The sequence below is a fragment of the Lathyrus oleraceus genome, chromosome 5 (assembly GCF_024323335.1).
Source record: "Lathyrus oleraceus cultivar Zhongwan6 chromosome 5, CAAS_Psat_ZW6_1.0, whole genome shotgun sequence".
Classification (NCBI taxonomy): Eukaryota; Viridiplantae; Streptophyta; class Magnoliopsida; order Fabales; family Fabaceae; genus Lathyrus; species Lathyrus oleraceus.
Window position 1 is genome coordinate 376,013,738 of NC_066583.1, and position 25,553 is coordinate 376,039,290.

Genomic DNA, 25,553 nt, shown 5'->3' on the forward strand with positions numbered 1-25,553 from the left:
TTTTAGGATTGAAGACCTTGTTTGTAGCAGAAATTTTCTGCTGTATTTGTAACAGCAAAGAACAAGTTTGCTGCGATTTCTGAAGGCCCAAATCCAGTTGGGTGATTAGGTTATAAATAGCACATTGTAACCTAGTTTTTGTAAGCCTCTTAGAATGAAAATTTAGGGGGTGTGTGAGGTAAACCTTCCAACCTGTGGGAAGGTTACCATGTGTTTCTCAGTGGTAAAAGCTGAGAGTATTTGTAACTTAAAGCCTGTAGGCAAGAGTGATTTTGTTCTTGAATGAAGTTGTGAAGCAAGTTCAAGGTGTGTTAACATTATATTGTATTTGTAGTGATAGGAATGGAAACTGGAGGTTTCTATCTAGGAGTTCCTAGGTATAGATTGCATTGGGTAGGGATTAAGTGAAGAGTTGTAAACGGGGAAGTTTAACTCTGAATTAATACTGCTGATAGTGGATCTTCTTCCTGGCTTGGTAGCCCCCAGATGTAGGTCATGTTGGACTGAACTGGGTTAACAATTTCCTGTGTTTGTTTTCCTTCTGCATGTGTCTTTGTTACTGTCATAACTCAGCTGGTATTCCAGTCAGCTTATCAAGATGATAACAGACCTGGTATATAGCCTTCTGTTTGAATGTCAATCAGAATGTTGTAACATTCATTAGTGACAGCGTATACTGAACAATAAGCAGGTTAGGTTCAGTTCAGTATTTATTTAAGTCTGTTCTCTTCAAGGATAACAGACCTGGCCGAAGGATCATTGTGAAACTGTTAAACTGGATGTTTTGACAGTTGATACTGAAGGCTGATACTGAAGTAGAGACTAGTTGGTCTTTTACAGTACTGCAAACTTAGCACAGCCTGTTTCCAGGAACATACCAGAATCAGCATATGTTCTGGATGTCGAACTGAATGTTGTGACATTCATTCCCAACAGCAGGTGCTAAAGTGTAGGATGATTGGTTTTTTTGTTTCAGTATTTTTCTCAGGCTATTCTTCAGGGAATCAACAGCTGAGCTAAAATCCAGGAAACCAACTACTAACCTACAATTAATGAACCTAACAAATAGCCTAGTTGTTAGCAATCTAATAAGTGGAAATTAGATTAACGTGTTCAACCTTTAATTCAGGAAATACATGTAAAAGACAAACACACTGGAACAATGTAACAGATGATGTCCAAAATCAACAGTAAGACATCATGCTGATAACTGTGTAAGAAAACAACAGAAGTGAGTGCTAGGATTGATCTCTATTGAGTCCTTCTTCCTGATGCACAGAACCAGGTGTTTATCCATTCTAGGGTGACATAGAATGAGATGTCGTGACATCTGTGAACGTGTACATATTAGTACAGTGGTTAATAACTATCTTGATGTATTAGTTACAATGTTAGATCAGATGTCATGACTTGGAGTAGAACATCTGAATTCTGACTACACCAGAATTTCAATTGGTATCAGAGCAGGCATCCTGTTCTATTTCTGGATGAGATCCATGGCTGATACTTTCTGGTATCTGGCAAGAGGTTATGTTAGTACTGATGTTGGAACCTGTAGATGGTTCTGTGGTTTCCCTGAATGGTCCCTTGAAGTTTGTGGATGGACTATTCACGACAGGAACTGTGTGCACCTGCCTCTGGAGATTGGCAATTGGCCTTTGTGTGGGACAGCTGTGCAAGTATTGAATCATATTCAAACTTGGTATGCTCTTGGAGGCTGATCTGATGAAGTGTGTGTTCATTGGTTGAGTTGTATTATGATTTCCACTGCATAATACCTGGCAAAACTCAAACTCTGATGTAGTTTCCCCTCATGTGGATGAAAGGCTGCTGTATTCAAGACTTCATCATAACCTCTGAAGATGTCAAAGATACGTGAGTCCCCTCAAGCCCACTCATCATGATGTACTCACGTCAGGATGGTAAGAATCACCTGATCACTGATTCTTTTATACTCTTGGGTAGTGTATATGAAGACCTTGAAGACTCTCAAGGAGGGTTTGTTCCAAGGAGGTGGAACCAATGTTCTATGTGATGTTAGAACATGTTGTTCAACAAGTATGCAACTGCTGGTTGAAGAACAGATGTTTTTAGGTGTCAAACAAAGGGATACCATTGTTTGGAACCTACTCCTGACCTGGACGAGGAGACATCTGTGTGTGCTCAGTTGACAAGGGCAGGGTCAACCGGGTGTGTGCTCAATAAGGTCACTCATAGAAGTCTGATCTCTAGAAGTGGAGCTGGTTGTGGTGTGACATTGTGCAATCTCCTGCTGTTTGGCATATTCCTGTTGATTGATCAGGGTTAGATAGTTGTTCCCTGAAGTACTATGTTGTGTTGGAAGACAAGTTCCTTGGATGTTAGCAGTCAACAATGGGGTAACCTGACTGCTACCTCATTTAAGAGGATTGGGACCATGAATCTTGCTATTCAAGCACCACGATCAGAAGTGGCAGTTCTTTCAAGGAGTGAGAATATGAAGATTCATAGGTTGGTGGATGTAGTGTGCTCTGGCAATGCATGTCTGCTATTGACTGGTGTTCCTTTAGTACTTGTGGTCAGCTAAAGTCTGATTGGTGTGATTGGAGTATGCTCAGGTATAACTCATAGAGTTAGTTACCACTGGTAGGGATGGAGTATGTCATGTTGAGACACGTATGTACAATGCATGGATATTGGTGTGAAGTTTCCATGATTGTTAATTTGAGGGGGAGTTTTGGTTAACCTCCTCACGTTTGGTCAGCCTAGGGTCTGGTTGGCTGCTGACCTGTGTCACATGGGGTCTGGTGATTGTGTGACACATTTGCAAGGAAGAATTCATCTCTCTCATTCCTAAGGGTGAATTTAATCTGAGAAGACTTTCAACACTGTTGAAGTGCTTGCAAGCAGAAGATATTGACACTAGAAGAGTATGTTCAAAGTAGTCTTATGGTGGAAGTATCTGAAAGGAATACTGGGAAAGGATTTAAGATCAATGTCAACTTGTGCCAAGTACAAGTATGTAATTGATTATCCTTGGAGCTCAAGATATCTGATGTTCTTAAAGATGTTGGAACATCTCTTCTTCAAGTCCCTGTGCAGAATCACAGGAAGGATAGTACATTGGCTCATGATCTATCTCTGTGGTGGCAGCAAAAGCATATGATCTCTGAAAAGGTTTCCTGGCAAGAAACATGTTCAGCCTTGGTATGTATAAGGAGAAGAAGACATCATAGTCTTGATGGTGGTTACTTGGATCAGCTTATTCCTGATCTAGGTAAGGAAGTGCACTGACTAATGCACACTATGAAGTTAAGAACAAGTGGCAGCTTTCTTAACATCATGGAAACAGGCGTGCTTTAGGAAGTAGAATCCTTGGTATAGCTGAAGGGTTAGTTGCTAACTGGTCCTTCTGAAGACTCATGCACCAGAGTGTCTGATGTCTTTGGAGAAGAAGCAGGGATTCATCAAGGTGTGAACTTGGATGACTTAACTGCAAACCTGCAGGATGGAGGATGTTTACTCAAACTTGGTTCCACAATCAAGTCTATGAGAACATTGAACTCTTGTTCTGTGAAGGGAGGAAGCTCTTTCAAGTGGCAGAAGAAGGAGCTGAATTCAACAGCTGGATGTCAAAACACAATGTTGTGACATTTGGTTAAACATCAGAGTCTTAGTTGGTGAAGTGGCACATCAACTTGAGATAGAAGGGTCTGCAGGGTTGTAGATTGGACACTTCAAAAGGCTTGAAGTTCAAATCTCACTTGGAAGGTCAGAATATCTTTGGGAAAGGTCTGATAAACTTGGAGAGGTCAAAAGGTGGCATTTGACTTTTTCATATGAGGATTCATGAAGGAGGTAATCAACCAGTGGCAGTTGGTCTACCTCAGAAGTGAGTTCGAAGAATCAAGATAATCAACATATGGCAACTGATTATTCTTGAGGAAAGTCTGAGACAAATTACTTTTGAGCAGAAAAGTATTAAGTTGAAGACAAAAAGGAGGTGTTTTCTATTCACCCCTTGGAGCTTGTGGTAGGAGTTCTGAGCCATCTATGGAAGATTATCTCTTGTAATGGGATGAAAATGTATATGTCCCAATGTATGTCTGGGTTCTTCTTGATCAAGCCGGTGAATCAGTGATATCTGAAGACTATCAGAGGGTGTGCCTTGTCTGGTTATGAAGGATGTCCCAGCTGATGTTAGAACATCTTGTGAAGTGGTCTTCTATTCTGGTTAGAAAAGAGATTGACACAGAGTGTGAATGTGTTCAGCTAAGAGGGTTGAACAGAGGGCGTGCTCTTGAAGACATGAAGATGCGTCTTATGTTTTCCATTCATCAAGTGGTCTGGATTCTCTTTGAATCAAGAAGTATGTGAAGGTCCAACTTTGGGATGTTGGATATGCCCATGTGTGATCTCCAAGTTTCAAGAGGAGAGTGGGTTGTTCATGACAGGGGGAGTTCTGTCTGTGTGCTGCAAGAAATCATCAAGCTTGTGGTCTACGTATTCTCAGATAACTAGATATGGCACCTTGTCAGTTATCAGGATGCTGTGATGAATGTCAAGGCTGAGTGAGCAGAAGAATGTCTGACCGAATGTCATGACATTGCCCTAGACAATGCTATAAATTCCTTCTGAGTCTTAAAGTCATTAGGAATTATAAGGGTGTTGTGTCAAATTCTGATAAATCAGAATAAGCCTGATGGCTACAGCTGTGTGGTACAGGGGGAGTAACCATCTGCTGAAGTGTGGGAATTTGACTGTAGCAGTGCCAAATGTCAAGTCTCTATTGGAGGTATGACAAGAACCTTGGGAAATGTTGAATACTGGCAGAATGCAGGAAAAAGCCGCGTGGAATGTTAAGACATCGCGTGCAACGTGTCTGACTGCATATATGGAATAGTCTCCATGCACTGGAACTGCTGTTTTGGAAAAGAAACAGTCAAGAGCTATAAAAGGTATTCAAAGATAGTCTGAGATTTTGTTGGTGATTCTCTGACTGTTTCTCGGCAAAAATTAATGAATCTTGACCAAGCATTAATTCCTACCGTTAATTCCTAAGCACGGGCTGGACTATTTAAAGGATGTAATAGCCCTCTTCTTCTCACAAGAGAAACACTCCATTCCCTCAGAATCATGGGGTATGTTAAGGTTTGGGCAAGCTGCGCCTGGATCTGGTTTTGTGAGGGGTGCCTTTATAAATGTTTAGCTAAAAAGGGGGAGAGAAATACAGTCCTGGGGTTGAGAATGTACCAGAAGCAAGCTAATTGTGGTAGCAAACAGAAACTGGCGTCAGGCACAAAATCCACCAACTGGGTATACCACTTGTGTCTTGTGATCTGAGTTAAGAAGACAGTTGTGCTTTGTGATCTGAGTTACATTGCCTATGTACTTAGCATTACAGAGATGAAGAGCATACCCATATTGGGATGTTTTGTCCAGTGCAAAGTTTATTTGTTTTAGCTAAAATTTGCCAAAGGGGGAGATTGTTAATACCTTAGGATTGGCATTAATTTTGTAAAACAAATAATGTAATCATCTCTGTTGTTTTAATATGTTGGGTTGAAGAAGTTCAACATCTGGACCAACATGTCATGTACGATGTCACGACATCATGCCCGTGACATCGCACATGTGTAGAAAACTGAATTAATTAATTCAGTATATATTCTGGGATTAGTAAGGATATTTGGTGAATATCCTAACTCACATGTGGAGGTCTTAAGGACTCAATCAGAAGATATACAGGCTCAAAATAAGGAGATATATATGGAGAGATTTTAGGATTGAAGACCTTGTTTGTAGCAGAAATTTTCTGCTGTATTTGTAACAGCAAAGAACAAGTTTGCTGCGATTTCTGAAGGCCCAAATCCAGTTGGGTGATTAGGTTATAAATAGCACATTGTAACCTAGTTTTTGTAAGCCTCTTAGAATGAAAATTTAGGGGGTGTGTGAGGTAAACCTCCCAACCTGTAGGAAGGTTACCATGTGTTTCTCAGTGGTAAAAGCTGAGAGTATTTGTAACTCAAAGCCTGTAGGCAAGAGTGATTTTGTTCTTGAATGAAGCTGTGAAGCAAGTTCAAGGTGTGTTAACATTACATTGTATTTGTAGTGATAGGAATGGAAACTGGAGGTTTCTATCTAGGAGTTCCTAGGTATAGATTGCATTGGGTAGGGATTAAGTGAAGAGTTGTAAACGGGGGAGTTTAACTCTGAATTAATACTGCTGATAGTGGATCTTCTTCCTGGCTTGGTAGCCCCCAGATGTAGGTCATGTTGGACTGAACTGGGTTAACAATTTCCTGTGTTTGTTTTCCTTCTGCATGTGTCTTTGTTACTGTCATAACTCAGCTGGTATTCCAGTCAGCTTATCAAGATGATAACAGACCTGGTATATAGCCTTCTGTTTGAATGTCAATCAGAATGTTGTAACATTCATTAGTGACAGCGTATACTGAACAATAAGCAGGTTAGGTTCAGTTCAGTATTTATTTAAGTCTGTTCTCTTCAAGGATAACAGACCTGGCCGAAGGATCATTGTGAAACTGTTAAACTGGATGTTTTGACAGTTGATACTGAAGGCTGATACTGAAGTAGGGACTAGTTGGTCTTTTACAGTATTGCAAACTTAGCACAGCCTGTTTCCAGGAACATACCAGAATCAGCATATGTTCTGGATGTCGAACTGAATGTTGTGACATTCATTCCCAACAGCAGGTGCTAAAGTGTAGGATGATTGGTTTTTTTGTTTCAGTATTTTTCTCAGGCTATTCTTCAGGGATTCAACAGCTGAGCTAAAATCCAGGAAACCAACTACTAACCTACAATTAATGAACCTAACAAATAGCCTAGTTGTTAGCAATCTAATAAGTAGAAATTAGATTAACGTGTTCAACCTTTAATTCAGGAAATACATGTAAAAGACAAACACACTGGAACAATGTAACAGATGATGTCCAAAATCAACAGTAAGACATCATGCTGATAACTGTGTAAGAAAACAACAGAAGTGAGTGCTAGGATTGATCTCTGTTGAGTCCTTCTTCCTGATGCACAGAACCAGGTGTTCATCCATTCTAGGGTGACATAGAATGAGATGTCGTGACATCTGTGAACGTGTACATATTAGTACAGTGGTTAATAACTATCTTGCTGTATTAGTTACAATGTTAGATCAGATGTCATGACTTGGAGTAGAACATCTGAATTCTGACTACACCAGAATTTCACAACCACCACATCTGTCTATAACCTAGATGATTCATACGATTCAACCTCATGCCATCATAGCCCATTGCTTCATTTCCACTTATGAACATCCAAACATCCCATCGCCACAACGCCGACCATTGTTTGACTTTAATACACCATATAAATCATTGCTTCATTTCCAAAACGATTCAATATCCCAATTCGGGCAACCATATCATCCATAAACCACCCAACCACAACGACCCAACTACGACAACATGAGCACCAAACTCAATTACGGTAGCGTCGTTGGTGGCAACCCCTTAGCTATTGTGGAGAAATAATGACAAATTTGTCAAATACCGCTAGACCTTTCACCTAACCTTCACACCAGCCACCATTGCATCATGTTAGCACTAAAATATTCCAAACACCTCACGGAAATCGTGGGAGATCTCGAAGGCAGACTAACTCACATGGATGTGGAACAAGAGGCGTTTCAATCGGGCGGGTCATTGATTTTCTTGTCAATTGTTATGTATTTTTAACTTTATATCATAATATTAATAATTATTTTTCACTTACCTTATTATTTTATTTATTTCAAATTTATATAAGTATAACATAAAGAATTAAAATAAAATTATACTCAAAGCATGTGCCACATGCAATGGCGCATACACTTCATGTCATGAAGTATACATCAATTGCATTGACATCATCTGCATGCATGTGCCATTGCTGTTGGTGTCTAAGTTCAATGTCAATATGCATGCGTTAGTCCAACTGAACTTACGCATGCTTTATAGGGTGCATGAAATCTGATTATATTGATAGATAACTTGAAATAGTGGTTATTTTAAAAAGTTTAATTGAAAAATTTGATTATTATTATTTTTTAAAATCAAATAATAAACAAAAGTGAAAATTAGTTATATTCTTATAATTAATTAAAAGCATTTTAGAAAAAAAGTTAACTAAAGCAAACAAGTCCTAGATTTTACATTGTGTCTATATTCGTTGTTGCCCCGAGTTGACTCAAAAACCTCTGTTGAACCCAACACAACACAACACCGAGTAGCACATTCTTCGCTACTCTTTCACTGTTTTCCATTTCTTCCTTATCCATTCTCAAACAACAATGACAACAACTCTTTCAATTCCACTCAATATCTTCTTCTTCCACCAAATTCAATCCACACCCACTTCTTCATTTCTTCATTCCCAAACAGTTACCTTTTCCCGCAGAAAAGCCACTCTAAAAATCGCTTGTTCCGGTTCACAACAAAACCCCCAACAACAACAAAACCAGCAGAAGAAGAAACAGTTTAATACCAATGATACTGATTCTGATGGTGAAAAGGGTTATGACCCTGTCGGGTTTCTCGTCAAACGTGGCATTTCTCACAAAGTATTTGCTCAGTTTCTTCGTGAAAGGCAAGTAAATTGAATTTGAATATTAAATTTGCTTGCTGTTTTGTAGAATTTATGTTTGGATTATCTGGGTGTGTTTTGTTTTTGTGCTTCTCTTAGAAAGTTGAGTCTTTAGTTGAAGTTGCAATTGTTAGTACTTTTTATCCTTCATTCATCTTCATGTGGAAGTTACACTCTATGTCTGGGACACACAAACAGGAGTTATATGTAATTTCTCAAATAAAGAAGGGCCTCAGAGAAGTAAGAATAGCACTAAAGGTCTAGAAGCACACACCGTTGACATCGATAATAATTTGAAAAAAATAAAAAAATTTAAAATAATCAAAAGTATTGGTGTTAGTTTCGGAGGTGTCAGTGCTACATAGCTAAAGGTTTGACACCGACAAGATCGCATATTTTTTAAGAGGTGTCAGTGCTACGGTGCTAAAGGTTTTGTATTGAATGGTTACATTGCACTAAAATGTGGGCTATTGCAGTTCCAATAAGGTTGCAGAGACCTCGAAAGCACTGTTATTTTACAGCAGCCATTGTATTTGCCGACTGCAATTTAAAACTAATGAACAAAAACGTTATTGTTATTTTATAAGACCATTGTCTATAACAATCTTCTTACTAATACCCGAATGATGACAGTTATGCTTGAGGTCTGTGAATCTTACTAATCATCATGTGGTAATCTTAAGGAATAATGTGATTGGCATAATTGGCATTAAGGGAATAGTGTCACGATTATGTCCGAATATTCAGGACCTAAGTAGGTTTGCCTAGTGAAAGCATGCTAGATACTCAAGTCAATAGAATGTTTACAAGGATACACCTTAGTAGGAGGTCGTGTTTGATTCTTTGTACAAAATGAATTCCATAGGAAAAGGTCCTACCTTGTTGCTCTGATGGCCTCGAACACGAACACCTTCCGTAGGAGGATGCATACGAGTTTAAACCAAAAAATACACATATTCAAGGACTATGAGTGTAATTTCCATTATTCATAGACCAAATAACCGCATTTGTATTATTTAACAACTATTTTGACTATTTACTCAGTAACTTTCCTATAATAAGTTGGGCAATGTCATAAGCAGTGAAGTTGGTGTAACTATCACCGAATAGAAAGGTGCAGAAAAACTTGTTTGTTTTTCATTTTTGTTGTGCTACTGAATTACACAGCTATGTTAGCTACCTACTTTTTCTTCTTGGTGTGTTGGAAATTTGATGCAGGGAACTCTAAGATGCTGGTTTTCATTTGTTTTGTAGATATAAAGCGTTGAAAGACCTGAAAGATGAAATTTTGAAACGCCACATGAACTTCAAAGAGATGGCTTCTGGGTTAGTTTTATTACATGGCATTAACTTTAGTGTATCACTGTGTATTATGGTCATCAGCTATAAGCTGCTTTTTCCTATCAGGTTTCTTTGAATATTTTAACTATATCAATTCAATCAACCGTAGTTGGATAATAGAAACCACAACATGTTTTATGTTTCCTAAATGTTTTTGAAATTATGGTATCCAAAACTATTGATCCAGTTCTTTAGATTTGTTTGATAAAGTTGTGCTTGTAAAATTATAAGGTTCCTTTGAATTGCATTTGATTCTTCTTTATTATGTCTGTCAAGGTATGAGTTATTGGGCATGCATCGTCATCCAGAACATCGTGTGGATTATATGGAATGGGCTCCAGGAGCTCGTTATTGTGCAATTGCTGCCGACTTCAATGGTTGGTCAGCTACAGAAAACTGTGCAAGAGAGCATTACTTTGGTCACGATGATTATGGATACTGGTTTATTGTTCTCGATGATAAGCTTAGAGAGGGAGAAGAGCCAGATGAACTATATTTTCAGCAGTATAACTATGTAGACGATTACGATAAAGGGGATAGTGGAGTCACCATTGAAGAGCTTTTTAAAAAAACAAATGACGGGTACTGGCAACCAGGAGAAGACCGTTATATAAAAAACCATTTAGAAGTTCCGGCTAAGTTGTATGAGCAGTTTTTTGGTCCCAATGGACCTCAAACAATGGAGGAGTTAGGAAACATACCGGATGCAGAAACAAGGTATAAGGAATGGGCAGCAAAGAATGGACCTTCCCCTTATGCTGTAATTGATGATGGCAAGAACTACGACATATTTAATGTGAAAGTTGATCCCGAATGGCAAGAGAGAATTCGTGCACTGAAACCTCCTATTGAGTATTGGCTTGAGACACGTAAAGGTAGGAAGGCGTGGTTGAAAAAGTATATTCCTGGTATTCCTCACGGAAGCAAGTACAGGGTTTATTTTAACACTTCGAATGGACCGTTGGAGCGAGTACCTGCTTGGGCCACATATGTGCAGCCAGGTAAACCTTATGATCGATTAGTTTTTATCTGTTTGTGTTTTATTGACTCCGTGTTATTCAAACTCCGTGCATTCAGAATTAGATGGAAGGCAAGCTTATGCAATTCATTGGGAACCACCTCCTGAAGATGCTTACAAATGGAAAAATAAGAGCCCGAAAGTACCAAAGTCATTGCGAATTTATGAAGCTCATATTGGAATCAGTGGATCTGAGCCAAAAATATCCTCGTTCAATGATTTCGCAGACAAGGTTCCTTTGTTTTTTTTTACTTAGTTAAACCATTATACATATCTCTGGTATGTAACAACTTTTATTATATACTTAATGCAGACTCTTCCTCACATAAAAGAAGCTGGATACAATGCAATCCAGTTGATTGGAGTTGTCGAACACAAGGATTATTTTACTGTTGGTTACCGAGTAAGTTAAACGTCGTTATAATTGTTAATCAATTTTATGACTGTAATTGTATCTCAATTAAGTTCCTTTAGAATTTCGTTAAGTCAGAGACATGGATGGCCACTATATCTGGGAATGCGCAATCAGAGTTAGGAAAATTTAGTTAGGGACATGCTCAAACTTCTATCTAATTGGTGCAGGTTACCAATTTTTATGCTACTAGTAGTCGATACGGCACTCCTGATGACTTCAAGCGATTAGTCGATGAGGCACACGGTAAGAAGATATTTAATCGCAACCATCATTAGTATTGGACACTGAGACAGAAAAAGCATGCAGCCGGATTATATTTTTGGCCTTATTTGAGTTCATTGAAATACAAGGATAATAGCTATAGACCCATGTTTGCACGGGTGACAATTGACAACTATTTTGCTAACTCTGCTTTTGGCTGTACAGGACTAGGACTGCTTGTCTTCATGGAAATCGTCCATTCATACGCTGCTGCTGATGAGATGGTTGGATTATCATTGTTCGATGGATCTAACGACTGTTATTTTCATTCTGGTACCTTTTCATGCTGCTAGAACCTCTTTATTTAGTTACGCTGGCGAAATAATTTCCTTTGATGCTCGGTGCACCTCAGAACAAACATACATGAGCTATTAATAAGCTTTTGTTGGAGCATCTATATAATTGAGAGTTTGAGCTTCTTTGTTCCTTAGAAAAGTAAAGTGCTGTATTGAAATTTTCTACGCTGAACTTTGTCTCTATTCAGAAACCTGTAAATGCCAATTGTGATTTGACTTTTTGAATAGGTAAACGGGGGCAACACAAGTTCTGGGGAACCAGAATGTTCAAATATGGCGACGTTGATGTTCTTCATTTCCTTCTATCAAACTTGACGTGGTATATGCATTTGCAAAGCAAAGACATTGTATACAAGTAGTTATAATTTATAATTGCTCACGAGACGATGTTTGAACAGGTGGATAGAGGAGTATCAAATTGATGGCTTCCAGTTTCATTCACTCTCATCGATGATATATACTCACAATGGTTTTGCTTCTTTTACCGGTGACTTGGAGGAGTAAGGCCATTTCCAAACTTCAATTCTTCTTATTTATTAATATTGTAGGTATATTTGAAAATGAAGAACAATAATTACATCACAAATTCTACTTTCATTCAGGTATAGTAACCAATATGTTGACAAGGATGCACTATTATATCTTATCATGGCCAACGAGATACTACATGTTCTTCACCCAAATATTGTCACAATAGCGGAAGACGTAAGGTTTCATGTTCATTTCATTTATATTATACTGCAATATTTTTCTTCCCGTTTCAATGACCTTTCCTTTGGTGCTTAATTTAATTCCTTATAAGTAGTGATTATCCTTGATCTTCACCTTGATTTGTATATTATTTGTATCCATTATTGATCAGGCAACATATTATCCTGGATTATGTGAGCCAACTTCTCAAGGTGGACTTGGATTTGATTACTATGTCAACCTTTCTGCGCCCGAGATGTGGTCAACTTTTCTTGAGACCGTTCCTGACCATGAATGGAGCATGACTAAGGTCGTACTCAAATATAATCGATAATATTTTTCATTAAATGGTTTAGTTGGTTTTAAAAAAAAATTAAATTCAGTAGTTTATTTTCTGTTGCATCTCAAACTACAGATTGTTAACACATTAATCTCCAAAAAGGAATATGCTGATAAGATGCTCTTGTATGCAGAAAATCACAACCAGGTAACTCACCCTTCTTTGATTTCTTGAAGATCTGTGATGTTTATTTTTCAGGTGTCATTGTGGATCTAACTTTTTCTTATCTTGTTGCCAGTCCATATCTGGAAGGCGGTCACTTGCAGAAGTATTGTTCGGTGAAATTGACGAGCATTCGGAAAATTATAAGGAGTCTTTATTGAGAGGTTCTTCATTACATAAAGTATGCTTAGTTAATTTCCAGTTTTTTCTTTTAGAAGTTTGAGTTCAACGTTTTGTTAGACAGATTTAAGGCGCCTTTTCCTTTTCTGTCATTTTTATAAAAAAACTTATACTTTTGCGCCAGATGATCAGATTGATCACGTTAACAATTGGCGGCCGTGCGTATATGAACTTCATAGGCAATGAATTTGGGCATCCAAAGGTGAAGATTACTTCTTTTAAATATGCACAACTACTCCTGTTTGTAACTGATAACTTTTGAATGTTTTACCGGTGCCAGAGAGTTGAGTTTCCAACGTCAAGCAACGACTACTCATATTCGCTTGCCAATCGTCAGTGGGATCTTTTGGAAAAAGATGGAGTTCACCGTGATTTATTTACCTTTGATAAGGTTTTAATTCCATCCCTTTCGTGATATTTCTATTCCTTCTCACTAGTTCTATTTGTAACTTGCCCTTAAACAAATAGAGATTATGAAATTACTTGTTCTGTTCTTTTCAGGACATGATGAAGCTTGATAAAAATGAGAGAGTGCTCTCGCGGGGTTTTCCATCCTTTCACCATGTTAATGACAGTTCAAAGGTACACCGGTTTTTCATTCCAATTCTTTCAAACTGTTTTCATAAGTAATTTTGGAGAGTTTATGGAAATAAGCTGAAAACAACTTGTGGATATGTCACAATTGTGTATTGTTGAAATACAAAAGTCTGAGAGACATTTGAATAAATCATGTGTTTTGAAAAACATTACGGAGATTATATTATATATAGAGAGAGATTACAGTTAATTGCATGATATAGTCGATCTGAGACTATTGTGTATACACATATTCTTAACACTATAAATTTACAATATTAATATTCTCCCTCAAGCTTGAGCATATAAGTCAAATGCACCAAGCTTGCCACATATAAAATTAGTTTTGGGACTTTGCAGAGATTTTGTAAACACATCTGTCAATTGATCATTAGAGTTGACAAAATTTGTGACAATGTCGCCTGATTCAATCTTCTCTCTGACAAAATGACAGTCTATTTCAATATGTTTGGTCCTCTCATGGAAGACTGAATTTGAAGCAATGTGCAATGTATGCAACTTGATTATCACAAACAATTGTTATTGGTCTTGCTTCTTCAATTTGAAGTTCTTTGAGCAACAGTTTTAACCAAATGAGTTCACCTGTTGTTATTGCCATGACCCAATACTCTGCCTCGACGCTTGATCTTGCAACATCAGTTTGTTTCATACTTTTCCCGGATATAAGGTTTCCTCCAACAAGTACACAATATCCAGAGGTGGATCGTCTATTAATGGGTGACCCTGCCCAATCAGTATCAAAGTATCCAACTATCTGAGTATGTCCTTTATCTTCACACACAAGGCCTTTTCCTAGAGCACATTTGATATATCTTAGTATCTGGACAACAACATCCATGTGCTTTCAGCAAGGAGGATTTAAGAACTGATTTACCACACTAACTGCAAAAGAAATGTTCGGGCGAGTGACTGTGAGATAATTCAGTTTTTCAACCAATCTCCTATACCTTCCTAAGTCAGATAGAGGCTCCCCCTGATTGGGTAGGAGTTTGACACTTGGATCCATAGGAGTATCAGCTAGTTTAACGTTCAACAAACCTGTGTCTTCCAAAATATCCGTATCATATTTTCGTTGAGAAATCACCTAACCATCTTGAGATTGAGCTACCTCAATATCCAAAAAATAGCAGAATTTATCAAAGTCTTTTGTCTAAAATTGATTCGAGAGATATTGTTTCAACAAGAGTATTCCCTGTTGATCACTACCATTTATGACAATATCATCTACATACACAATAAGATAAATATACACTTGGGTTGAGTGACGATAAAACACAGAATGATTAGCTTCATTACGGACCATACCAAACTGTTGTACTATAGTGCTGAATCTGTCAACTTAAGCTCTTGGAGATTGCTTAAGACCATAAATAGACATGTGTAGCCTACAAACCATACTCGATGACTCCCCCTGAGCAACGAACCCGGATGGTTGCTCAATATATGATGCCATCTTGGCCACAGGCGAGAAAGTATCACTACAATCCAACCCAAAAATATGAGTGTATCCCCTTGCCTACCAAGCGAGCTTTAAATCAATCAATATTACCATCTGGACCAACCTTCACTGGTATAAAGCCAGCGACAACCTACCAAAGGTTTTCCAGGAGAAAGAGGAACCAGTTCCCAGGTACCATTGCTTTGAAGAGCACACATCTCATCAATCATTGTTTGCCTCCACTCAGGGTGAGATAACGCTTCTCCTGCGGTTTTAGGAATAGAAACAGAAGACAAAGAAGACAAGCAAGTATAATGCAAAAGGGAAAGACGGTGATAACATAAATCAATATAATATGGAGAAGGATTTCTTGTTTGACGTATACCTTTTCGAAGGGCAATCAAAATATCAGACTCAGGTTGCAGGATCGAATTCAGTGATGGAGGGGGCGTCAGAGGAGAGTCTAATGATCTCAGGGACAGGGACGACAAACGTTGGGTGACGACGCTGATATGTTTGAAGTGGTCGAGAAATTGTGGGGTGTCAAGAGCCATACACTGATGGGGGTTAATGGTAGACGGAACATTAATAATTGTTGAAAAATATGTGGGAGTACTTTCCTGAAGGTGTTCTAGAGTTACGTGTCTGGACTTGAAATATGGAACAAACTCGAAGAAGGTAACATTGGCCGATATGAGGTATCGTTGTAGAGTATGTGAATAACAATGATAACCTTTTCGGGGTCGATGATAACCAAGAAAGACGCACTTTAGTGATCGAGCTGATAGTTTATCAAGACTAGAAGAGAGATTGTGTACAAAATATGTGGACCCGAAGATTTGGGGAGGAATTGAGTGAAGTGGGGAATTGAGAAAAATGATTGAATGAGAGATTTTATTGTTAAGGACATATGAGGGCATGCGATTTATAAGGTAACATACCGTTAGCATATCACCCTTCCAAAACCGAAGTTGAACATTACGATGGAGAAGTAGGGTCCGAGTGGTTTCTACGAGATGCCGATTTTTGCGTTCGGCTACCCCATTTTGTTGAGGTGTGTGAGGGCAAGATGTTTGATGAAGAATACCATTGCGCGACATAAAATTTTGAAATTGTCAGCATTGTCACTTCTTAAGGTACTGATACATACTGAATTGAGTTCTTATTTCTCGATAAAATTGTTCAAAAATAGAAAATAATTTAGATTTATTCTTCATTAAAAATAACCACGTGCAACATGAAATATCATCAATAAAGGTGACAAAATACTTAGACTCAAGAGTAGAGACAGTACACGAGGAACCCCAAACATCGATGTGAACTAAAGCAAAAGGGGACAAAACTCGTTGGTTGACTCAATTGGGAAATCGACGACGAGCGTGTGTCCCTAACTGACACGACTCACAATGTAAATCTCAGAATTTGGATTGGGCCTAACTCATTCCTATAAAACCGACTTGTAAGGCGAGGATTGCCCCCATTTGTAAACACAACACATGCCACATCTCTAAGCAATGTGAGACTAAATCCACCCCTTCAAAACTAACACAATGAAGGTGTTAGGGGCTGCAATGGGGCAAGCCAAAGTGCCGCAATTAAGGCGACTAGGGGAGGACCGCAATTAAGGCGGAAAGACCAACGCACACCCTCACGCTTGGGTCTCAATGAACCCAAAGCGTGGACGATGCGGGAAGCCCAACAATGGGCCTAGGATAGGCTCTGATACCATCTCAGAATTTGGGTTGGGCCTAACTCATCCCTACAAAACTGGCTTTGTAAGGTGAGGATTGTCCCCACTTTAAACACAACACATGTCATATCTCTAAACAATGTGAGACTAAATTCAGCCATTCAAAGCTAACACAATGAAGGTGTTAGGGGCTGCAATGAGGTAAGCCAAAGAGTCGCAACTAAGGCGACTAGGGGCGAACCGCAATTAAGGCGGAAAGTCCAACAGTAAATTAGATACCTTTGATAAATTTGACACCAACTTATGTAGTTTGGAAAGACTGAGATGACCTAATTAAGCATGGATAATGAGTGGAGAATCTTTGACTGAGCATGTCTGAGAGATACTGAGAGGTAATAAAGGCCTTGAGACTCATATCCGATGCTAATCGTCCGTCTCGAACTCCGATCTTGCAAGGTAACATTATTGTTAGTGAAGGCGACGCTACAATCAAGAAAACAAGTTAAACCATTGATAAAAAGTAAATTAAATGGACAATTAGGTACATAGAGGAAAAAAGTAATAGAGAGAAAAAAATAGAATTTGAACAGTACCAATCCCCTCGGATCAGGTTTGAGAAGCATTGACAGAAGTTATAGTAAGTAAGAAATCAGAGGTAGAGAGGGAAGAGAAAAGATTTTTATTACGAGTAACATGATCAGACGCACCATAATCAAGGACGCAAGGTCCAAGAGAAGATGATTGAGAGAGGCAAACATATGAAATATGAATTATCAGTGTGTGCTACCGAAGCAGTAGAATTCGAGTTCTAATAATTTGATACCACCTGAGAAAATCGTCGTAGGTTGGTGTAAAGTTTTGAGGAGTAGCCATGAGTATCTGAAGAAAGAAAATATCACGCGAATCAGGTGAAAAATGCTCTATTTGAATTGGATCATAGTTTTCCGCAAGTGGAAAATAAAATTTAAGACCAGATCTGAAACAGTTGCACGATGGCAAGTGGGGCCGTGGAAAAATTGTCGTGATCAACCGCCGGACCTGCTGTCACGTGCGGTTCAGGTGGCAGCACGTGAGGCCCACGTGCGGAGACAAAGGTGACGTGTGTGGGCGCATGTGGAGGTTTCTGCCGGTAGAGATAGTTTTCCGGAAGGTTGCCGGGATCAGTAGCGAGGACGACGGCGATAGTGCGGCGGTGATCGTAGAATTTTGGAAACTAGTGGCGAAATGAGTCACGACAGTGTATGGAAGGCAAATCGGAGTTATGACAATGTTTGTAAAAAATTACTCACCGGAAGACAGTGTGTCAACTTGGTAAAGTACGGTGAAGGGTTGTCGCTCAATAGGCTCTGGATATCATGTTGAAATACAAGAGACTAAAAGACATTTGAATAAATAATGTGTTTTGAAAAACACTACGGGGACTATATAGAGAGATTATATATAGAGAGATTCCAACTAATTACATAATAGTCGATGTAAGGCTATTCTATATACAAATATTCTTAACACTATATTTATAAATATCAATACTTATTATAGAATCATATCTCATGCAGGTCATATCTTACGTTAGAGGTCCCCTTCTCTTCATTTTCAATTTTCATCCAACAAATTCTTATGATAGTTATACCGTAGGTGTAGAAGAAGCTGGGGAGTATGAAGTGAGTATATCTTATGTTTTTTTCACTCATGCATTTATTATTTATCGGAACACAAATATTTAGCATTTTTTTTAGTCTCGTTGAAAGGTAATTAACTTTGTCAAAACATTTTGATGATTCAGCTAATTCTGAACACTGATGAAATAAAGTATGCCGGTCAAGGGATCCTTAAAGAGAACCAATATTTTCAAAGAACTATAAGCAGAAGGTACACATGCTATTTGAATCTCATCTTTGATCGTATTCTTTTGGTTATTGTTTCTGTTTTTGGCTTATCGTATTTTAATGCGGTTAACATGCATTGATAGAGTCGATGGGCATAGAAACTGCATAGAAGTGCAACTCCCTATCAGAACTGCTCAGGTTTGTAATTTTGTCGCCGCTCTTACATTTTTGTTTACTTTCCGGATTTCACATATCAACAAACTTTTAAATGAGTGTTTTGCACAACATTTAGAAAGATGTGTATATTTATATTGATAAGGAATTATGTTCTACCTTTTCAGGTTTACAAGTTAAAGCGCATTTTGAGAATATGAAGCTTGTTATTATGCTGCAGTATCCGGGAAAACTTGATTATATTTAAAGATGGAAAACTTTCTTTGGTATGTTGTAAGAAAGTTAAAGGGAGGATAAGATCTTAACATAAGTGTTAAGGAAATTCATAACAAATAGGTACTGTGTTAATGGAAATTCATAACAAATAGGTCCTAAATTTACGAAGATGCATGATACTAGAATGCTAACTCTTCCTTATATCACAATTTCACAAATATCATAGGTTAATAGGAAGAATTAGAAAATCTATACTGATGTTTTAGTCTTTGATATATGTCTTTAGGGGAGGAACGGATGTATATAGGACTTTTTAAAGCTTTCCATAAAGCTTTCCATCTATATTCATAGAGTAAAAATTGTTTTGAGATTGACCGTATCTACTGGATCATTAATCTTGTTTAGTTTTAATTATAATTACTTAAATAGATTATACACCTACCTATTCATAGGCCAGATTTGTAAAAATGTCTGATGAGGAAATGGTTTGACAATAAAGGGGTTAGGGGAATACTTTTTCCAAAGTGTGACTTTATGGTCTCAAATGATCTAAAAATATGTTGACTTAAAACTAAGGGTTAATAAATTAGAAAGAAAAAAAAAGCAATTTTTTTTTCCACCAATAATATAAAAAAAGTGCAATTTGGATGGAATTTTTGTAAAAATGAATAAAACGACATTTGTAATACTAACCAAATTGGATTGCAAAATTATATTACTATTTTATAATTATAGTAATAAAAATAATTAATATTTCATTGTTAAATAAGTAATGACTTGTCCAATTTCTAGTTTAAATTAATTTTCTTTAAACTCTTTCATGTTAAAATTTTATTAATTAAATGATTTCTGTTATCAAAAAATGAAAATAAAAGTTTAAATTAATTTTTTTTAAACTCTTTCATGTTAAAATTTTATTAATTAAATGATTTCTGTTATCAAAAAATGAAAATAAATGGATGCCAACCAGAACAGAAATAGAATCCATATATGGTTAGTGTAGAGTAAAATCTAACTAAAAATAATGAAAAAGTGTAAACTAAAGACAAACAATCTAGTTTTTATAATGCATTTTCATTCTTTCAACATGCATAGAGTAAATACATGTATTAATCATTCCTTAGTTATGCATAACTTACTGCGATAATGCATTTTACATTATTTAAACTCCAATCATGCATTCCTCTATTGTATTAACATAGTCATGCACATCGCAACACCAATCCATTTAACACTTCCATTGCATTCTAATATCATTCATTGATCATTGTTATAATATTCAAATCATTATGCACGGGAATTAGTAATTTAGAGCTTGAAACATTTACTCTCATAGGTATTTCAATTATATGAAATCTGAACCATTTTATTCTTGGCCTAATTTCGAAATATCACACGACATTTCTCAGCATGCATATGTATAGGTTTATGTTAAAATTTCAGTTTCATTAATTTATAAAAATTAAATATTGGTTGAATGATATTTTGATGGGTTTATATTGTGATCAATTGATTATACATCACATGGTAGGTGTACTTGAATAATGTAGTCTATAGTTAAATAAGTTCATGATAAAATTATTGATAACTTTTCATTAAAATGACATGGTTTAAATTATTATTCATATTTAAATTAATAAGGTGAACAATTATAATCATTTAGTGGTATGATTTAAATTATTATTCATAGTTAAAATAGTTAAAATACTTAAAATACTGAACCATTGTATCCTTTACTGACAAAGTATGGTTTAAATTATTATTATTATTTAGATTTTAAATTATATGGTAAATCATTGTAACCCTTAAACGAAGAGGTTCACCTCTTCTCCATTTTCTCTATAACTTGATTTTATATATATAAAATGATATATATTTACGCTAAATTTTAAATTTCCACCCGATTTTATATAACTGATATCAAATATTTGATAGGCATTCTAAGTTACATTCCAACCATAAACCTCTTTCAACGTGGGGGAGTGGGGAAATACAAGCACTAAACTCACATTTCGACCATGACATAAACATATCTAAACATAAAATCATATATGAATGTTGCAGAGTTATATTTCTAAATAATTTGTTTAGGGCGACAGATTGGGATCACCCTAGGAAAGGGTGTGACGATGCAGGATCGCCCAAAGGAAGGTACCGCCTCCCTCATACGTTTTCCTTGTCCTAGGAAGAAGAAACGTGGGATACGACGTGTCTTGGATTACGAGAAAGTCAAGATAGCTATTGACCCACGTATTCCTTGAAAATAAGAATTCAACTGTCCACCTTTTGACTGAGTGGACAACGACATTTTTCAAGAAAGCCATAGGAACCAAGAATCCTTATAAATATTTCATCCCTCAAAGGGATAGAGGGTCAAGTCATATTCACTAAATATCACAAAATACTGCTCATTGAGCACTTTGCTCCCATCAGTTCTAACACGATAATCTAACAGCTCACCTACAATCTAACAACGCCGACCACTAGCAGGACCCCTCACCGCACGTGAGTCGATCCCAAAAACAGCCTAAAAAAACACCGTACAAGGCTACTCACAACCGTGAGCTAGCTTCACCCTATCCGTGTAATATACATATTATGGCCTCTAAGTCTCTCTGCTCTTGTAAAGGGAACACACACACACTGTACTATTTTGGACGGTACAGTGGCACCCACCGTGGGGCCTGGTAAAACTGACCTAAGCCACATCTCCTTTTAACAAACAACGCCTTTCACTCCGATTCAGTCATCCAATTTTTCCTTCCTTATAGAAAATGACTAATAGTGTCCTACACCATGTACCAAATACCTTCGCCAGAGGTATGTCAGAGAGGGGCCTCTCCAGGACCGCTCGACGGAGATACGCGAGACATGTACTCGTTGCGAACATCATATCCTCCGGTTTTCCTAAGATCATTGTTGGAACAACCGAGGCTAACATCATTTTCTCTAAAGAAGATGCCCTGGGCATCAATCCTCATGATGATGATCCCTTGGTCATTACCATCTAACATGGCTACTGATATATCAAGCGTGTCTTGATAGACCCGGGTAGCTCAACCAATTTCCTATTCTGGGACGTCTTCTAGAAGTTACAACTAAATCTGGACAACATGCAAGGATTCACAGGCTCCTTAACAGGATTATCGGGGCAGCAGATACAAATAAAAGGTTATGTGACCTTAAAAACCACCTGCAGGGAGGGAACTGACGCCAAAGCTATCAACGTCAACTACCTCATCGTAGACTCCACGCCGCCCTATAACATTATCCTAGAGCGCCCAACCATTAACGCCCTAGGAGCCGTCATATATATCCACCCAATATAGAACCTTGAAATATCCACTCCTAGATGGCATTAGCGGGCACCATTCAGGAAGATCAGCAAGAAGCTCGAAAATGTTATTTGAGCATCCCGAGGACATCCAAAGAAAAGCTTGCATCATTTGATAAGTTCCAAATACTAAGTTCGAGGGTTGGGACCCCATATTGGGCACAAAGGCGGAACGACCCACGTCCATAAAAGACTTGAAGGAAGTCCAAATAGGACCTCACGCACATCAAGTCACAAAGATATGCACCTCATTATCTTCATGGGAGGAGCGGGAGCTAGTCGATCGACTTAGAAGAAATGTTGACTCGTTAGCCTGAGCCCCCTCAAATATGTCGGGTATAGACACCAAAGTCATGATCCACCGTCTTGTCATGCTCCGTCAGCCAGACCAGTGGCATAATGAAAGCGGAAGATGGGCGTAAAAAAGAGAGTTACCATTGATGAAGAAGTGGAAAAATAATACAAGGCCAGATTCATCACTGAAAGAAAGTACCCCACTTGGATGAGCAACATGGTCGTGGTGAGAAAGGCCAACCACGAGTGGCGTATGTGTGTAGACTCCACGGATCTGGACGTTGCCTATCCCAAGGACCCATACCTATTGTCATATATGAATCGCCTAATTAACGGGTCTTCATCCTACCAGGTGCTTAGTTTCATGGATGCCTACTCGGGATACAACCAAATCAAGATGAATTCATTAGATTCCCCCAAAACCGCCTTCATGTCAAACTAGGGCAACTACTACTACAACACCATGCCTTTCGGCCTTAAAAATGACGGCGTCACCTACCAGTGACTCATGGATGTTGTGTTCTCCCATCAGATAGAAAAGAGCCTCGAAGTATATGTCGACAACGTGATTATTAAGATGGGAGATGGGCATAACCATTCTGACAACCTTGAAGACATCCTATAATCAGTGATAAAATATGTCATGCGCCTAAACCCATCCAAATGCTCCTTTGGAGTACACGCAGGGAAATTTCTGGGATTTATGTTGACGGGGAGGGGGATTTAATCCAAACCAAACAAGTTCTAAATGGTCATCGATACGAGAAGCCACTCTAATTTGAAGGAATTGCGACAACCCACTGAAGAAAAAGCAAGTTCCAAGTGCTTTTCTTTTGTTCGCTGCTCTGAAGATAAATGAGAACTTTGAATGGATAACTGAGTGTGAGGAATCTTTCTCAAAGATTAAGGAGTTCCTTACATCGCCCTTAATCCTCACTCGCGCAAAGGAAGACTCACCTTTGCTCATTTACCTCTCGGCTACTGAGCGGGCAATGAGCCCAATCCTTGTCAAAGAAATCGACAAGGCGGAGAAGCCTGTGTATTTTCTAAGCAAAATGTTCAATGGCCCGGACATGCCAAGGACGCGCCATCTTAGTGAAGACTAACTACCCCATCTGCCAAGTATTGAAGAAGCTCGGCCTAGCAGGGAGAATGGTGTCCTGATCGGTAGAACTCTCGAAATACGACATCCATTACACTATAAGGGGAAGTATCAAGTCACAAACACTGACCAATTTCGTAGTCGAGCTCGGTTTTCCCGTTGAAGATTTGCCACCCTTGGAATGGGCTATATATGTGGATGGTGCCTCTAATGTAAAAGGAAGTAATACAAGAATAATGCTCGGGGGACTAGGCGATATAGTTATTGAGCAGACGTTGAAGTTTGGGTTCACCACCAGCAACAACCAAGCAAAATACGAAACACTCATCGTTGATATGGCCCTCACCCTAGAAATGGGCGCTACCAGACTAAAAGCTAAAAGTGACTTTCAACTAGTAACCAATCAAGTCTCAGGACAATACTAGACCAAGGAGCCTATTCTAGTAAAATATTTTCAAAAGGTACGACATATGTCCTCATGTTTCATTTATTTCAAAGGAGAGTACATACCCAGCGAACAGAACCTTATAGTGGACCTCTTGTCAAAAATGGCCACCTCGAAGATAACGTGGTTCAATTGGACAGTCATACGGGAAATTATGACCTTCCCCAACATCGAGGCAGGTGAAGCATTCTTTGTAAAACTTGTTCTGGAGTCCAGATGGATGTCACCCATATTGTGTTACCTACAATCTGGTGAAATCCCCCCTGACAGGGGAGAAGCCAAGAATATCAAAAGGAAAGCCGCCAATTTCACCCTGCTCTCTGATAAGCTCTACCAAATGGGTAGGGATGCTCCCATGTTAAGATGTCTAGATGAGAGCGACACCATCCTAGTTCTCGCGGAAGTCCATAAGGGAGTCTGCAACAGCCACATTGGCGGACAAGTTCTCGCCCACAAGTTGCTGAGGGCAGGTTACTACTGACCCACATTGATGAAGGATAACATATCCTTCGTCAAGAAGTATGACAATGCCAAAGACATGTTGATCTTCACCACATCCCAACAAAATTCCTCTAACCAATGATGTAACACCCCAAATTCGATCAATTAACTTAATTGAACTATTTAATTTTTTATTTAATTACTTGGTGTTTGGTGTGCCTTTAAAATAAATTTAGTGATTATATGTGTTGTTGGGGTGTAATGGTTTTGGTAGGGTGTGGTGAAAAATGAGCTTTTGGTAGAAATTAGAAATAACTAGAATGTTAGTATTTTTAATTAATATTAGAAATAAATAAAATAGAATTTATGGCTTTACATAATAAATTATTAAATTAACTAAAGTAAAAAGAAAATAAGAGTTAGTAGAAAAATAAGGAGCAATGAGGATATTTGGGAGAATAAGTTGGGGATAGGAAAGGAAATACCTAAATGGGACAATTAGGTTTATTTATAAATAGATGAGTATGTGAATTGAGAGGGTTTTACAGTATGTACAATTCGGAGTTGGAGAAAAGTGAGAAGAACAAAAGCTAGGGTTTGAGAGGGAGAATCGATAAGAGGTGCTTACTTTTGTTGTTTTTGCTGGAAATCTAAATGAAGTGGGGAGAAGGGGCTTTCACTATAGGTGT

The 25,553-nt window shown here is 38.1% G+C and overlaps 1 protein-coding gene across 1 annotated transcript; it reads left to right on the top strand.

Annotated features, from left to right (window-relative positions):
- The first annotated feature begins 8,178 nt into the window (after window positions 1-8,178).
- Window positions 8,179-19,627, top strand: LOC127084871 (1,4-alpha-glucan-branching enzyme 3, chloroplastic/amyloplastic). Its single transcript, XM_051025385.1, has 20 exons — window positions 8,179-8,607; window positions 9,859-9,930; window positions 10,222-10,946; window positions 11,023-11,195; window positions 11,277-11,366; window positions 11,546-11,621; window positions 11,805-11,912; window positions 12,164-12,254; window positions 12,334-12,435; window positions 12,538-12,640; window positions 12,798-12,935; window positions 13,041-13,112; window positions 13,204-13,308; window positions 13,432-13,509; window positions 13,588-13,698; window positions 13,809-13,889; window positions 18,589-18,693; window positions 18,816-18,901; window positions 19,002-19,056; window positions 19,200-19,627. The coding sequence occupies exons 1-20, from the start codon at window positions 8,312-8,314 to the stop codon at window positions 19,230-19,232; spliced, it is 2,700 nt and encodes an 899-aa protein (XP_050881342.1). The 5' UTR covers window positions 8,179-8,311; the 3' UTR covers window positions 19,233-19,627.
- The last annotated feature ends 5,926 nt before the right edge of the window (window positions 19,628-25,553 follow it).